At 34.1% G+C, this 17,916-nt stretch overlaps 2 protein-coding genes across 2 annotated transcripts; both read right to left on the bottom strand.

Moving 5' to 3' along the window:
- Nucleotides 1-2,853: 2,853 nt before the first annotated feature.
- On the bottom strand, nt 2,854-6,180 carry LOC128174078 (uncharacterized). Its single transcript, XM_052839713.1, has 5 exons — nt 5,825-6,180; nt 4,533-5,128; nt 3,810-4,382; nt 3,341-3,562; nt 2,854-2,930 (listed from the first exon to the last, which is right to left on the bottom strand). The coding sequence occupies exons 2-5, from the start codon at nt 5,125-5,127 to the stop codon at nt 2,854-2,856; spliced, it is 1,467 nt and encodes a 488-aa protein (XP_052695673.1). The 5' UTR covers nt 5,128; nt 5,825-6,180.
- A 5,360-nt stretch (nt 6,181-11,540) lies between these two features.
- LOC128171766 (uncharacterized) lies at nt 11,541-17,067 on the bottom strand. Its single transcript, XM_052837548.1, has 5 exons — nt 16,913-17,067; nt 14,096-14,694; nt 13,185-13,817; nt 12,717-12,812; nt 11,541-12,083 (listed from the first exon to the last, which is right to left on the bottom strand). The coding sequence occupies exons 1-5, from the start codon at nt 16,942-16,944 to the stop codon at nt 12,007-12,009; spliced, it is 1,437 nt and encodes a 478-aa protein (XP_052693508.1). The 5' UTR covers nt 16,945-17,067; the 3' UTR covers nt 11,541-12,006.
- Nucleotides 17,068-17,916: the final 849 nt, after the last annotated feature.

The raw sequence follows: 17,916 nt of genomic DNA, 5'->3' as shown, positions 1-17,916 counted from the left end.
GGAATCATGCTCGGTATGTGTAAATATTTGTCTATATTTACATTCCAAATATTGTTTGCATGTAAAGTGTGTGAAAAGACACTGCAGTTATAAGACCGTAACACACACAGGGTACTCATAGGTTAGAATGACTAGTTTTATTATGACGTCACAAACGTTGAACGCTGTAAAATGCAACGTCACAAGCGAGAATCAAAGTTCACGCTTGTGGCTGTTACAGTGGCTCTTCCGTTAATTTGAACTTACATTTAGGATAAAACAGAAATTTTGACGTTTAAATCACAATTGCAGACAAGGCAAGAAGTTAAAAAAATGTAAATATAAGTATTAAATCATTATTTTTTGAAAGCTAGCGCGTTACTCAATTTGTATGCACACACCGCTGCAGTTATGAGACTATATCTTTCAAAAAATAATGATTCAATGCTTAAATGTACACAGCAAAAGCAACGTCTCAAATGTAATTTAACAATCAATATATGAGATGAATTATTACTAATATACAGGCAATATTACACATCTCATACACAAGAAAACATCCTGCCTATTCTATTAGATATTCATGAAAACTACATAATTATATAGTTTGTTTCACTGCATATTCCATTAATATATACAGACTCGAAATTATGCTAATTAATAAAAACTAGTCAATATTTATTTCACATGCTTCATTTTCTTGTTCTCTTGTCATTTTTCTTTTGGGAAATACTTTTTTAAAATGTTTTTATCCATATCTTCGAGTGTCTGTTGGAAAGTTTGGATCGTTTATATTTTTATCCGTGGATATTATTGAAACAGAATTGTTATATTTGCAATAATTCTGTTGATCAAAACATCTGCATACCTAAATATGATTTTACAAACGTGAACTAAATAATAAAAACAAACAAACTTAATAGGTCCGTTTTCGGTATTTTTGGTCATCCTTTTAAAGGTGTACTTGTGAAAATATCCTGGCGCTGGACCATTTGACTGGAAAAAAAATACTAACGGTAATTATTTTTAAAAGACCAAAGTATTGATGATTGCCTATATCACGCTGAATTAGCATTTATTTTGATATTCAAAAACTTATATTGATATGGAATATGATACATGCATATCTAAGTAATTGAAAGAGCAAATATATGTATGAAAGGCTTGAAAACCATGTGTAATAGTGTACTAATAGCTAACAGCTAAACCTAAAGCACAAGTGTTAGCTAAAACGATAAAACATGATTAATAGGGAAAATATAACACATCATAAATTAGTTTGAGGATATAAATTTTTCCATTTGCAAAATATTAGGCTGAAAATTTTTAGAGTAATATTGCCTTATGACCTCTGACGAAGAATTTGCCTGCATATAAAGAAGTTCAAAGGTTTGGGTATCAACCTAATAACTAATGATAAATGAAGGCCAGAAATCAAGCACTTTGGCTAAATAATCTCAGAAACATAAGAATTGTCGATGTAAGTTACGACAAATTCTACTCAAAAAATGAGGATATAATCTTTTTATGATATTAAATCCACGTAGAATTTTCATTACCGATTTTAATAGGGGTGGTGATAATTCTGATTGTAAATACTGCAGTAACAAATTTCATCAGGACTGGTTTTGTCTGGCCCTGAAGCAAATCAAACCAGAACTTTTTAAAATGACCCAAATTCCCTCTTTGCAATTAACTCTTTATCCTTATCCTGTCACTTGAACAATATGAAAAAATTCCAGATGGTAAATCTGAAATTTGAACTCCTTATTTTTTAGAATATCACACTGTTCATAGTTAAGTGTAATTCAAGAGGTGTTTGCCGTAGACGATAATTCATTCTTTGTAATTGTCCATTATGCCTATCATGATTCATGTAAAGTCATCTTTGTCGTCAAAGAATGCAACTTATTATAGCAAATTTTTTAACTTGGTAAGTCTACTATTCATTTTTGAGTTTTGATATTTAAAGTATCAAAATTTTTAGCAAAAATCATTGCTTTTATAGGGTTATGAACGCAAACATTACAAGTAAGTAGATATAGGATGGTAGTGCTAGAGGTATGTAAAAGGTTTTGCCTTTTTCATATTTCATGTTGAAATCGATTTTAAAGCTATCTTTGCAAGAATGATTCAGAATTGCATCACGTGATTATAACTTCCCAGAGGGATCATTCAAAAATAAATACCAAACATAAATACATCGTTTTGTTGTATAACTAATCAAATAAAAAAAACGCGTTTGAATCCTAATCAATGAACATTTCTTTTGAAGTTCGGCCCATATGATAATAAAATATATTAAACCGAGATTACAATATACTATAGCTCCACGGTACAACCATAGGGCTACAGATCAGCAGCTAGCATTAAGGATACTAGAACACCAATTTCAGATAATTGTATTTTACTTATGAATTATCAGTAGCTATTTTTACCTCCAAAGTTTTAACAAACCAAAAGTTTCGTATCTTCGTATCAAAATAAAGACCAAGCTTGATTTAATTTTGTTTACATCAAGTGAAATCTTAATAAGTAAAAACTAAAGACAGTGGTGTAAATTGACGGAATACGAACAATTATAATATACACTTCCTAAATCTAGTGGACCTTTTATGTTTTTATTGTCAGTAATTTTAAATATAGTCTTGAAAGTTTCACGTATAAAACGCAAGAGTTAATACTATTTATTATTCAGCTTCAATTGCGTGCTTTACATAATAATGCATAAAACAGTGTAATAAAACATTTGGTTAACAAATATAACATACTTTCATAATTTATAGTTAACTTGTACTTTAAATAGTATTAATAATTGACAGCTGTAACGTTTGGATGTATAACGATCAAATCACCATGACCTTAACCTTTGAACTAGTGACCTTTGGTAGGAATCGACGCGGCCTCGTATGGTGGGGGTTGGTCATTCATTCCAGGAACAGAACCATATCCTGTTAAAAAAATCAAAGGTGTTTAAGTTACCACGAAGAGAAGATATGTAAAGATGAAAATTGCTATAGAAGCTAAATAAAACGCATTCATTGAAAACAAGAAGTTACTGCGGAGTTAATTCGTGATAACGCAACAGAGATGATCTGTAATTGAATCATTCTTAATTTTACTATTATGTGCATTATCGGTTCCTGTACATGCGCAGATTCAAAAATATTCCAGTGTGTATGTGTGTGGAGGGGGGGGGGGGGGGGGGGGAGAGACGGGTTTCGATATATATATATATATATATTTGTGTTTGCCAAAGGTTACGACGTACATTTTCGGTAAATGCTTTTTTTTTTTTTTAGATTTTAAATCCGCTGTTTTTATCTAGGTGAAATTAACACACCACCTACATGTATCTTACTTAGATTCTCTACGTTGCTGTGGGGTTTGACTATCTTTTTGTTATTTACTCCAATTATCTGATTCAGTGAAACCAAATTATAACCTGTGTCTGGTACCCTGTTGTCAATTTGTGATTCAAACTCACCGTTCTGCTGGGTTGGATAAATACCCGGATGTGGGTTGGAGTATCCCGGTGGACAGGGACCCGTCTGTCCATAGTTGAGCGGCACGTGACCCCCGACTGACAATAAACGAAAAAAAATTAGGTCGATGAGGCTAAATACTGTTGATTTAGAAAACAAAAGCCCACCTCTAAACCCCACTTTGAACTTATCATACCGAATCAACAGCGTACCTAAATTGGTACCTTTTAACCGAATACAATTTTAAATATGTAATTTACATAAAATTTATTAACAAGCATGTTTTTGTCATTGTTGGCGTTTTATTGTTATACTACCCAATGATATAGGTCGGGTTAGGTATACCTATATTACTTCCGGTAAGATGCACTCGTTCGTCAATGTCTCTATTACAATTTTCTACTAACGTCCGCATCCGGCAAAGATCGACGAGCCACCCAATGCCAAGGAAACCAAAAGTAAACATGTACAGTAGTCCCCAGCCACGCCTGTTTAAGTAGAAATGATGAAACCCGAGGAATCCGAGTGGAAACCAGAGAAGGTAAGCGTCATCAAGGTGTTTGTGGGAACTGTGACACATTGTCCTGGCTGTGTTAGAGCGCTTTAGTAAAACTGGAAAACGAAACCAATCTACGATGTATCCTATGCCAAAAATCCCAAAAGTGAAATTATAGAGACGCCCAAAACCAAATCGGTTCAAATAGTAATGATGAGCTCCGAGGAGTCCCGTTGGAGAAATCGCAAGGATGCAGGTCGTTGTAAATCTTTTTTCAGTGGAATCCTGGTTGTCAGAATTGGCGATTTTTACATGGTACGGCATTAGAAAGGCATCGATTAACCAACCAATACCACAAATTCCGAATGTGCAAAGATATAAAATTCCCAGCTTGATGTTATTCAAGTAGAAATGATGGAGCCCTGGTCAAAAATAAATTGGAAAATAAGGAGCTTTACACAAGTCAATGAATCAGTTTTATGTGTAATCTTACTATAATAATTCTATCTACGATAGATAAATATCTCATAATTCTTGTAACGCTTTCACCTTTACAGTATAATATTACCAACCCATAAGACCACCTGGAGACCACAACACATAAACATCATCCAAACGCTTTTTCTTGGCAAGGCTTGGATCTGGATGAGAAGCTTCATTTTTACATCGAGAAACCAAGACCGGAAGTCGAAAGATGTCAATAAGCCATCCAGCGCCGAGTAAACCAAAAGTGAAACAGTAGAGAAGTCCCCATCGTGGGCGTTTTAGGTAAAAATGGTGCGCCCCAAATATGCCCAGGACAATCATCAATAAGTAAGCCTCAATGAGAGAAACACGTATTCGTGACGTTGGCTCTGGACACATAGCCGCGTGATTGTGGCTGTTCCCCTCGTATTCCCCCATCAGTTTTTGAGAGTCTGGCGAATTTGTTGGCGAGACGTATTGTGGGTATCCATATTGCGGTTGCTGTTGCTGGTAGCCATATTGTGGAAGACTACGTGGCTGCGCCGGAAGGTGAGCCCCATGTAATGGCGGCGACAGGTGCCCGTTCGGATTAGCACCTTGCGGATTGACTGGTAAGCCTGGCGGGAACTGGTCTGTTGTGGCTTGTTGACCGTCAGATCCCGGATGGGTGCATTGTTGTTGAGTTTCTATTTCTGTGTTCATTCTAAGAACATTTAAATGCCAAAAATACTAAGCATCAAAATTGAGCTAAATAATTATGTTACATGTGTATTGCAGAAATGGCATTTTTGCAACTCCTATTTTACGTTTTTTTTCTAAAGCAAACTCGTTTGCTTTAAGATTATGATTACCACTTTTGTTTTTATCATGGTTCACCTTATGAATGAGATATCATCCTTAAATTATATATTTTACGAGACGAAGTATTTATCCCATGAGAAAATAATTTACCGCATAAATTTTATTTCTCGAACTATAAACACATTTCTTCAAGAATTTAATTGATACGGATTTTTTAAACAAGAAATTCAGATGTTCCACCATTTAAACCAATCATATTAAAATTTTCACATTAAGAGTACGCTAATTCTTGTAGAAATTATTGCACGTCACCTACATAACAATTATTACACGAAAGGCAAAGGAGTTCTAATTTTATATGAAAATTTATTGAAATTAGTTTATTGTAAACTAGGTTCCTTCAAGATGCAAATTAAAAAATACAAACAGTATACAGACAGACTCGGCATTATTGGTATATATTTGATCAACATAGATACACATTCAAAACAATATATAAACAAATATATGATATGATAATAAAATTAATAATTGAATATTTAGAAACTACTACAAAAAATTAACTTAAAATTGTCAAGCTTCATCAAGTTTTACTTACGTGGCTGAAGTCTGACACTGACAAAAATACAAACATAAATACACAGGTGTTTTATTCAAATCACCTGCGTGACGTCACAATTCGCCTGGACGCCGGATTCTGTTCAATATTCCCCGATCAAATTCCCGTGATAAAGACAATTGAATAACATTATATTTTTAGACACTGATAGTGTAATTGTCATGCAGATGATAAAGTAAAATATGAAGCGTAGCCAAATGTAGTGAAATGAAAAAGAAGGGATATAATTTATAAAAAGTTATTTTGAATTTTAAACTCTCATATATTTTCTTTTTAAAAATTCTTTCATTCGCAGAACACAACGAAAGTAGTAAAATACTTTAACCTACACAGTTATTGAATAAGCTGCAATCAGTTAAGAGAAAAAAATAAACAAATCACCGTCTCTGCCATTAAAAAGGGATCAAGAGAAATATTCAGCTTGAAAAAAAAGGTTAATATTAAAACGTTAAAAGGGTCAAAATGGACTCACACGCAACTGTAATAAACATTACTTAAGGGGGCTTTAAGACCATGGTCATTTTTAGACTATATTTATCTCTTTATGAAGAAGAGCTCTGCAAAAGTATTATTGAGAACAGTTGAACTACAAATTATTTGGATTTTTTTCTTTCCTATTCAATAGTTAATGACAAAAAATATCACATTTTAGAGAAGAATAATATTTGTGGTAATTGGTTTAACAGCTATCCTTCTTTATACTGCATTTGTAACTTCCTTGTATGGAGTGATGATTTTGTTTTTATCAACGATTATTGTAAACAATAGACATATATACCCACATGTATCAGATATAAAACTAGTTCATGCTTTACTAATGTCAACACACCTATTTTTTGACATGATTTGGTTGACAATGGTTTTCACGGGGTGTCGATTTCAACAGTTACCCTCCTAAACAGGCACTATTTATATAATGGTGGATAATTATTACGCGCCAATCTGAATATACATTTTTCAAAAAATCAAAATATGTTATCAAATATACTATTTTTTTTTTGAGATTTTATAGCCGCTTTTGTTTTTCAGGAACCAACATCTTATGCTACTACAAAACTGCCATCTTTGGCAAAATTATGCGGTACAGTTTTACAAAAGATGTTACTAAGAATGATGACTCGCGGATCAGCCCTTACGTCAAGTAAAATAGTGTTTAACCACACTGATATCGTGATTACATATGAATGTATTACTGTATACAGGGAAATATTCGCCCCCGTTTTATTTTCGACCTCGTTGTCACTGGGCGAATTTACGACTTGGCAAAATCCAATGTGTCCTATTCTATTTCTTTTAACACCAATTGCTTGATGAATTCAAGACTGGGCAAAACTATTGGCAAGTGCAGAAAAGCGAAAATAACACGGGGCGAAAATAACACTGGCAGTTATCCAGTACCATATGATTTTATTAGTCAGTTATGATTCCAAGCATATTTTTAAAATATTGGGTTCAATATCTATTTTTGTAACAAAGTGATACATGTATCTACTTGCTTCATTATCTATGTATTTGTAGGGATCACTTCTTTCAAACATAGGACACCTCCTGTAAGCATGCTTCATTATCTATGTACTGTGAGTATTCGTAGGGAACACTTCCTTTGAATATATCATCAAAATGACTACACACTAATATGTTTTACGGTGCGACTGTCGGGGCGAGCGCAGCAGGTGATCAAAAATGAATTATGATAAATCAATAAAAATAAAAGTAGTGACGTAAAGTAAATGAAGAATGCAAAATAAAATAAATATACCTATTTTCCAGTAAATTTTCATTATTCATAATTCATAAGATTTTTTATTTATTTATATACCAATCTGATTAAAATCAGATCTTAATAACGCTCCGAAATTCTGATAGTCGCTGAACAAAGTGTAGCGACATCAGAATTTGTCGGAGCGGATCAAAAATCTGATTTTACACAGTTTGTTTATATACTGGTCGCACGTCAGTATAGAATTTATCTCAGATAAAATGTTGTTGAATAATAAAGATTTTAACATAATGTACATTGCAGTTTATTTCCTCTTTTCTAGCAGCAGACATTTTTCTTAAACTTACAAATAAAAACTGACTTATCACAAAGTCCCCCCTACCCCGTTTAAAAAAAAAAAATCAAATTTACATATAAAAAAATTTGTTGATCACATAAGGAAAATGGATCTCCCGGGAGCATGTAATACCGTAAAAAGTAGTGAAAATAAAGACACTTTTGAGCAGCTAAAGAGCTAAAGGCATACCACGCACTCCCCATTCCTCACCCCGATTAGAATTTTCCTGATTTTGAGAATTTAAATTTTTCTTTTTGCTTGTGCGGTTTTTTTGAATGATGTTGCCACGCCCCATTTAAAAAAACGTTCCTGGAAATTACCGTAAATATAGTGAATAAAATAAATGTGAGCATTCATCCAAATGAAAGCAAGTTACAGCTGTTTCCTATCTCTGAAGAAATGTCCCGATTCGTTAGCTCTGCAAGATTTTGAGAAGATTTTGGTATTTAGATTTACAATAACTACTTAGAGTAGTTTCCCCTTTTTGTGACGTCAAAGTTCACGTCGGTCAAGTATGGTCTGCCTCTTTGAAAACACTCTAGAAAAAACTACGTGAAAAATATTGTTTTGTTTACTTAAAAAGCATGATGTTCTGGAAATTACACAATTTATCTGTTTCTCAAAAGTTTTACTTTGATTCTCGCGAGATAGTATACAGTCTAGTGAGATCGGCCGACATTGAGGAATTGCATTGTGGGTCGAAATTTACTGACGCCGAAAAATTCTGATATACTCGGATCAATGTGCAAGAAATCCATTGTGACATCACTCGAAAGGACGATAACTCCGTTAGTCTTAAAAGTAATGGAAATTGGCGTTGTGTTATTTACAATGCATGTACATGTACATAGTCTTTTATCTTGTTATCGTGAGAGTGTGAAATGGGAAACCATAATTACAGGGAACTACTGGGACGATTAAAACAAGGCATTACTGGTCCGATTTTCTGACGCCAAAAAAATCCGTTGAATGAATGTGCAAATAGTCCGAATTTTCTATTCACACACGCCTTGCCGGTAGAACTCGCTTCGCGCGCTAATAGTAGTTTTTATCAGCATGATGCGTATATGAACAGTGCGAACCATAACATTGCTTCATAGTCAAAGTTTTTGAGATAACAGATAACGGAAAAATATACATTAAACATATCGTTTGCTTCCTTTTCGTTAAAAGTAAATATTATTAGCCTTTCAAGTAAAAAAAAAACATTATTTGTTAAACCTTTAACGCTGACAAAATATAAACAAGAACAAGAGGCCCAGGGGCCACATCGCTCACCTGAGCAACAATTGCCTTAACTCTGATCAAATTAACATAACAGTATCAAAATCAAAATATCTTGACAACTTAGTACAGTAGACCTTGTTAAAAAAATTTAGAATCTGTCAATTTTTATCCACATATTTTTTGTTGGTAAATACCAAGCCCCTTTTGTTGTTGTACCTGTACCTGTATTTCTCTCCATTCCTTTATACCCCCCCCCCCCCCCAATTTTGTGGCCCCACTTTTCTCTAGGGAATCATGGTTTCATAAAACTTTAATCTGCACAACCTGTGCTTTCACACAAGTTACTGCTTTTTGGACTGAAAACTTTCCCAGGGTATTTATAAAGATATTCTCTATATATTCCTATGTAATCATTCATCCCGCCATTGCGGCCCCGCCCTACCCCCAAGGACTATGATTTTGCAAACTTGAATTACACTACCTGAGGATGCTTCCACAAGTTTAAGTTTTTCTGGCCAAATTGTTTTAAAAGATTTTTTAAACTTTGCTCTATATATTCCTTTGTAATATTTCGCCACCACTGTAGCCTTACCCTACCCCTAAGGACCATACTTAAACAAACTTAAATCTATTTTATATGAGGATGCTTCCACTCAAATTTGAGCTTTCCTGGCCTAATATTTTTAGAGAAGGGGATTTTTATAGATTTGCTCAATATATTCCTATGTAAAAATATATTACCCCATTGTGGCCCCACCCTAACCCCAGGGGCCATGATTTGCACAAACTTGAATCTACACTATCTGAGGATACTTCCACTCAAATTTGAGCTTTCTTAGCCTAATAGTTTTTTAGAAGAATATTTTTAAAGATTTTCTCTATATATTTCTATGTAAAAATCCATTCCCCCATTGTGGCCCCGCCCTAACCCTGGGGACCATTATTTGTACAAACTTGAATCTACACTACCTGACAATGCTTCCACTAAAATTTGGGCTTTCCTAGCCTATTAGTTTTTGAGAAGTAGATTTTTAAAGATTTTCTCTATATATTCCTATGTAAAACCTGATCCCCCCATTGTGGCCCCACACAACCCCAGGGGACCATGATTCTTACACTACCTGAAAATGCTTCCACACAAGTTTAAGCTTTTCTGGCCGGATAGTGTTTGAAAAGAAGATTTTTAAAGATTTACTCTAAACATTCTTCTGTAAAAATCCATTCCCCCATTGTGGCCCCATCCTACCCCCGGGGACCATGATTTGCACAAATTTGAATCAACACTACCTGAGGATGCTTCCATTCAAGTAACAGCTTTTCTGGCCTAATAGTTTTGGAGAAGAACATTTTTGAAAAATACCAAAAAATTTCAATAATTCTAAATTATCTTCCCTTTAAAAAAGGCGTGGCCCTTCATTTGAACCAACTTGAATCACCTTCATCCAGTGATTCTTTGTGCCAAGTTTGGTTGAAATCTGCCCAGTGGTTCTAGAGAAGAAGAATGTGAAAAGTTTACAACGCCGCCAACGCCAAAGACGATAGACAACGGACAAATTTTGATTAGAAAAGCTCACTTCAGCTTTTAGCTCAGGTGAGCTAAAAAGCTTGAATATAACGAAATTTTACATTACATAACTTTTTTTTGGTTTCAATCGTGTTTTCACAAAATAAAAAATTTTGAAATTGATGACTGAATTTAAATATTAAGTTTTATTTTTTTTTTTTAATGAAAAATTGTTTATAGAAATAATCCCTGTACACACCCGCTATATTTCTATTAAACCAAAGCATATTGCGTTGATACATATCAGTGGCGTCGGACGAAAATTGATAGGGTTGGGAGGGGGGGGGCTAGTTTTATCAAAAATCTCGACAAGCAAAAAAGAAAAAAAAATCAATATATGTTGTATCATCATTTGTTGTCCCGTATGATAAAACTTTTATTGCATGAATGTTCGGGTAAAATGATAATTTATTCCCCCAGAAAAATAATTTTCAATTTTTAAATTATATGATTTTTCTTTGGGGAATAAAATTTTAATCTTCATATTTCCCTCACCATTGTGCAATAAATGTATACTACCTGTATCAACTGCGTCTAATCCAATCAGATTTCAGTATTTATCATATAATATTAGTATAATTAACTGTTATAATTGCATAAGGGGCTCCAACGTTGGGGTAAGAGAATTCGAGTAATTAACTGTCACCGGTGAAAATAAGGGGTTTCTGTAAATTCGGCAGCAGTAAGACTAAAATACCATGGTTAATAAAATTCACTTTATCAAAACTTAAGGAAATTATCTCTTCTTTAGGAAACTATGACATTTGCATAATTATCCATAGCTTTATAGCTGTAGAGATATATCAGGCCTATATTAAAAGGACATTAACAAGTATGTAAATCAAATACAACAAACCGCTTTTATTGCTCAAGCGAAACGTACATGTAACATACAGATAGGCTATATAATCGTTATTGTACTAAAAAACTTTACTTTAATATATAAAAAATATTTGCATTAAAACTATTTTAAAACATCAATTTATTCTAAAACAGGTTTTTTTTTTAAGTAAGCCTATGCTATATTTATCTTCTAGCTCAGACATATTTGTAGCAATTTGAACAATCCATGCTATTATACAACAGGTCCGTCAATCATAACTTTAAATGATGATAAAATGAGTTTCAACATCGGATATAGCTATAAATAACATCTGATGTATGCATTATACAAAGTTCCCACACTAGAAAGTTCAGACACTTTCTTAATCCTAGAAATATCAAATACACCTGTAACAAATTCCAAAACAAACTTTGGACGCTAGTGACGTCGATTGCATAAAGGCCATTATATCGCGACTTTGACCTTTGAACTAGTGACCTTTGGTAGGAATTGACGCGGCCTCGTATGGAGGGGGTTGGTCATTCATTCCAGGAACTGCACCATATCCTGTTAAAAAGGACAGTATAACATATTTAAATGTGATATTTGAATGTGCTGTTCAAAAATATATTAATCAAAGTGTTTCATATCCACGGTGTTTTCCCTTTGTTTCTGTTCTCTTTTAAGAAAATTTAAAGAAAAATATGATGTGTTGAGATAATTGAATGAAATAAAGGACTATAAACGTTCTTAATTTAGCAGTGATCATCTGTACATTAACATGTATGCGCCTTTTTATCCACTGTTGAAGGATTTACTTATAAACTGAAAAAGAAACCCTTCAATGAGCATGTATTGGTAGAATGTCAGCTCAAATAGATAAAGTTTTTGCTAAATATTGACTGCAAGAATTAGTTTATGTACCTTTTCAGTTTTACATAACTTTGAAAGTTACTACATATATAAGTACCTAATTAGGATAAACCTAAATCATGCATGGCACTTTGTCTTTATTAATAAGACATAATCAGCATAATCTTTTTTTATTTCGATAATTCTTTCCGATTAAGTGAGTTTCAGATATTAAAGCCAATGTCTATTAGTGACGACTTCATTTCGATGCTCACAATTTTCCTAAAGTGTTGTTTTTTTTTTAACAGTGATTTTGTTTTCATTTACCTATTGTTTTTGTCAACTCACCGTTTTGTTGTGTTGGATAAATCCCCGGATGTGGGTTGGAATATCCCGGTGGACAGGGACCAAACTGACCGTAGCTGACCGGCACATGACCGCCAACTAGATTTAAGATATAAGGAAGCCATTAAAATGGGTAAAACATAGAATACAAAAAGAAATCTGTACATTCACGAAGAAATAATTTGGATAACAGAGACTAATTACCAAAAGATTTATAAACGGCATTAAGTGTATTATCATACTTTTGCAGCACTGAAAATAGGTTGTATACATATTTATGAAGGGGTTTATAATTTCAAAATTTGTAACATTTACATTTACCAAGAAATAATTTGGATAACAGAGACTAGTTACCAAAAGATATATTAACCACATTAAGTGTATTATCATACTTTTTCAGCACTGAAAATGGGTTTTATACATATTTATGAAGGGGTTTATAATTTGTAACATTCACATTTATTTTCTTACCAGTTGTTGTCGGCATGTTGCCATAATACTGTCCTTGAATATAGTTGGGATTAGCTACACTCCGATTATTCCGGGTAAGATGCACTCTTTCATCGATTTCTTTGTTACAATTTTCTACCAACTTCCACATCCGGCATAAATCAATCAGCCACCCAATGCCGAGCAAACCGAAGGTAAACATGTACAGAAGCCCCCAAACAGGTCTGTTCAGGTAGAAATGATGAAACCCGAGAAATCCGAGTGGAAACCAAAGGAGATAGGCGTCATCGAGGTGTTTGTGAGAAGTATGACCAATTTCTTTACTTTTGTTATAGCGCTTAAGCAAGATTGGGAAACGACACCAATCAACAATGTAACCAACACCGAAAATACCAAAAGTAAAAGTATAGAGAAGCCCGAACCCGATTCTATTTAAATAGTAATGATGAGCCCCGAGAAGTCCCGCAGGAGAAACAGCTAGGATGCAAGTCGCGGCTGCGCTTTTCTCAATGCAATCTGGAATGTTTGAGTTGGCTTTCTTAACATGGTATGGCATCAGACAGGCATCAATTAACCAACCAACACCGAAGAGTCCGAAAGTGAACAAATACAGAACTCCGAGGCCAATGTTATTCAAGTAGAAATGATGTAGACCTGAATAGAAAAAGAAGGTAGTTTAACGCTGTTATCACGTTACTTAATTGAAAAAAAATTAAATCAAATGAATTATGAATACTATCTTTCCATCTACTATGCTTGTAAATATAACGCGCACTCGTCCACTCTTTTAAGATTTTTGAATATTTTATTCTTATGTATTTCAACCATTAATATTTTATCCATTTAAAATGGTATTGCTCTTCAAAGAAAAACAAATTTATAGTCCTGACTTTGCCTTTCGCTTTTTCACTATTGTCTAAAATAAAACCTACCTAGAAAACCGCCTGGAAACCAGAGCACATATGCGTCATCTAAATGCTTTTTCTTAGCTAGGTTTGGGTTTTGTTGTGAAGCGTCGTTATTACATCGTGACACCAAAACCGGAAGTCTAAAAATATCAATCAGCCATCCTGCGCCAAGTAATCCGAAGGAGAAAAAGTACAAAATACCCCATACAGGACGTCTAAGGTAGAAATGGTGTCCTCCGAACAAGCCTAGCACAATCAGTAGCAGATACGCCTCTAAAATGGATTTCTTTGGAGCTGGCGTCGGACAAAACATAACTGGGTGGTTAAGATTGTAACGAATGTATCCCGTAGGTGGTTGCTGTGACAACAAAGGGTTCTGGGGCAAAACGTATTGTGGTACTTGTGGGTATATATATTGCGGCTGTTGTTGATAGCCACCTTGTGGTAGATTCTGTGGTTGTGATGGAAGGTTAGCCCCGTGTAATGGTGGCGGCAGGTGCCTGTTTGGATTAGCGCCCTGTGGGTTGGGTGTGAAGCCCGATGGGGGCTGGGCTGGTGGGGCTTGTTGTTCCCCTGGTACCGGCTGGCTACGCCGTTGTAGTGTTTCTTTTTCAGTAGACATTCTATTAAAATGCAGACATACAAACTTTGAATGATATGATTGAAACGCGTTTTAATGAGAGAGAGAGAGAGAGAGAGCGAGAGAGAGAGAGAGAGAGAGAGAGAGAGAGAGAGAGAGAGAGAGAGAGAGAGTTTACATGCATGTTGACTCTTATTTCATATGAAAAAGCAAGTGCACTTAAGCTGTAGAGAACGAGCCCCTTTTCAGTGCAATTTTTATCTAGGTAGAACCCACGTTACTGTTTGAAATAATTTATTCCATAAGTGGGTTCAAACATGGGTCATGCACGTAAAAGCTGCCACTTATAGGAAAATCCTCGAAATTTTCATACGTTTTTTCATATTTTGGGTACCTGCCTAATGTTGTGCAAACTTTTTTTCACAGGAGTTTTCTAAATGTATAATGCGTCTTTTGTCTTTTCCACAAGTTTGAACACGATTAGTCTGACAGTAAACACTTACTTTGAATTGAATACCCGTCCTCGAATTACTTTATAGAATCATAAATGTCGGCTGACTCGTACTATGTTTTAAAGCTTCGTGCTATTTTATACACTAAATTCAGCGCTAAAACTTGTTGATTCTTATAGTCTGAATATTAATAAATATAAAATAATGCTTAATTTGAATTTTCATTTTTTTCACTTTTTACTTGGACCCATAAGTGCACATGTCCTTTTAAATGAAAATGTTTACTTTTGGAATAAATGAAATATCATTGCTTCACATTTTGAACACATAATCCCTTGTAATATTGCCAAATACCCGAATGATTTTGTTACCTCGTTATACAAACTTTATTATAATACATTTTTCTGCTAATATTTAAAACAAGTTGCTGTCCTTTAAAAAAGGACTACAATACGTGGACCATTTGTATGTGTTTCCAACGAAAAAGTGAAAGCCTTAAGATTATCAGAGATTCCACCGACTCTAGCCCTCTGCTTTTAACCACTAAATTTGTACGTTGTATTACGTATATATGTATGTATAGCCCTGACTTTTTATCTCAGAATTTAAAGGATTCATACTTCTAAAATAATTATGATCTATCTATGAATGAAGTTTGCATGTACAGTATCAGGCATTCGGTGAATTTTACTATTTGCGCACACATTACGATTCGCACTACTTTGTTAACTATGCAGTGACAGCTTTGTGTAAATTAAAAATTTCATATTCATATGATGCAATTTTCTTGAGATTTAAACTTTTATACAGTGACATAATTATTCAATCATACTTAAATGCTTAAAAAAATTAATCGAGAATTTCTCTAGCCTCGCCTACTATAAAAGTAAAGTTAAATTACTTGTGTATTCGGAACACAACAAAACATTGCAAATTATGCTATTTGATGCATGCTGTAGTTTCGGCATAACATTAACTTATTTCATAATACTGATAGTTCATATCACATGCCAATCATTTTTAAAAAGGAATACTTTGTTTCTGTACTGTTTACCGACAACTTTACAATTACAGCGCCTTTTAACTTATGTGTGCATACGGCACGAAATCCCGATCCCGATTCAGATAAACGTGTGCTAGCCTGGTTCCCTGAGATACCCATTACGCATAGGAACCAGGCTAGCTCATGCGCAGGCTGAATTTTCCCCATAGCATCCGGTTTAACCTCGCTTATATATTTTCTGCGTGGACCTCAGGGTCCACGCAATAATGCTAACAAACACATGTATTTACTTACGAAAAAAAATACTGAAATATTCCAAATTTTGAAATTGAATAAAAGACTCTCCGAATTAAAAAAAAAAATTATAAATGAATTGTATTTCTACAGAACCGATAATAGGGCAATCTATTCTGTTCGAAATATTAATGAAAAATTATATATACTTTATAAGCGTGAATAGTTGCTTTCAACATTTAAAATGCCTGACCGCTCATTTCATCGCCAAACATTAAGTCTGAAGTAATGTTTAATTCTGTCTTATAACGACATGTATTAACATTTGAATATGATAGATCAAGGAACAATAAAAGATCTTAGAAAAAGTTTAAAATAAAAAAAAATGAATGAATATAACATCAGTTGATTACATATTTAATTAATGAACAAAAATTGCAAAATAAAATTAAACACAACCCTAATATACTAGATTTAAACAGTGACCCAATAATTGAACTTGTGTGTTTACATACATGTACAGATAGATCCACGAATACAAAAGAAGTCCAGCTACAGCAAATCTTACTTACCTGGCTAATATCCGATACTGACAGACAGACATACAGCAAAAACACAGGTGTTTTATTCAAAGAACCGGAGTCACAAGATCTGTTACGTCACAATCGGTTCGGTTCTATTGATTTTAGACGCCGGGATTTCGGTCACCAACTCGTGATATTGACATGGTTTTGTTTACAGTCTATTTTTAGACACTCGACACAGTCAGGTGATGAGATCCGGAGCGGATCGTTCGGTTTTGATTTTTTTGAATGTTCGTGTGTTTGATATTTAATATCGCATATCTGGGATCAAATTGGATCTTAATGATTTTATTTTAAAACAGTTGGATGAAGTGTTTCATGCGTTTCGGGGGAGGGGGGGGGGGTCGAGGCCTAATTTTAATTTTACGTATATTCAAGACATTTTTTTTAAAAATTGGTTTGAGGGTTCAGACTCACCCCTCTATATGTTATAATTCATGTTTTCTACCTCTCTCATGTCGCTGGAATTTTTTTTATCGTATATTCATAATCTAGAAGTCTACCTTAATATATTTTAGATTGATTATTAACGACTAGTTAATACACAATTTCATACATTGAATTGAATACATTGAATTGGACAAATTATTTCTATGATAAAGGCTAATGTTTTCAATATACATTTATTATTTAGCATATGATTGATCCGTCATGCCATAAATGCCTGGTATAAGTTTGACAATACTTCAGTCATACATGTAACACACCCTGCTTGATTTATTTTAACTTTGTGTATTGGGTCTAACTTAAAAAAAAATGTCTGATTTCATGTTAATGTTTCTGCAGGTTAGAGATCTCTGAAGTAAATGAATTGTCATGCTCGGATCTAGAGTAAGGGGTGGGGGGTGGGGGGGGGGGGTAGACACCTTGCAAAATCACAGGATGCATCTCTGCCATTCAGTCAATTGAAAGGTGACTGAAATATGACTGAATGGCATATGTGTGCCATTCGGTCACCTTTCCAGACCATTCAGTTATCATTCAGTTGATTG

The sequence above is a fragment of the Crassostrea angulata genome, chromosome 2, assembly GCF_025612915.1.
Source record: "Crassostrea angulata isolate pt1a10 chromosome 2, ASM2561291v2, whole genome shotgun sequence".
NCBI lineage: Eukaryota > Metazoa > Mollusca > Bivalvia > Ostreida > Ostreidae > Magallana > Magallana angulata.
The sequence above is the reverse complement of the archived record's forward strand: the minus strand, read 5'-3'. Positions and strand labels throughout refer to the sequence as shown.

Excerpts from the sequence above, each read along its gene's own strand:
- LOC128171766 (XM_052837548.1), bottom strand. The coding sequence starts at position 16,944 with ATGTCTGTCTGTCAGTATCGGATATTAGCCAG. Across the intron at positions 14,695-16,912 it reads CAGTATCGGATATTAGCCAG|AATGTCTACTGAAAAAGAAA; the intron begins GTAAGTAAGATT and ends GCATTTTAATAG. Across the intron at positions 12,813-13,184 it reads CAACATGCCGACAACAACTG|TTGGCGGTCATGTGCCGGTC; the intron begins GTAAGAAAATAA and ends TCTTAAATCTAG.
- LOC128174078 (XM_052839713.1), bottom strand. The coding sequence starts at position 5,127 with ATGAACACAGAAATAGAAACTCAACAACAATGCACCCATCCGGGATCT. Across the intron at positions 3,563-3,809 it reads TCTTACCGGAAGTAATATAG|TCGGGGGTCACGTGCCGCTC; the intron begins GTATACCTAACC and ends GTTTATTGTCAG. Across the intron at positions 2,931-3,340 it reads CAGCAACGTAGAGAATCTAA|GATATGGTTCTGTTCCTGGA; the intron begins GTAAGATACATG and ends TTTTTTTAACAG.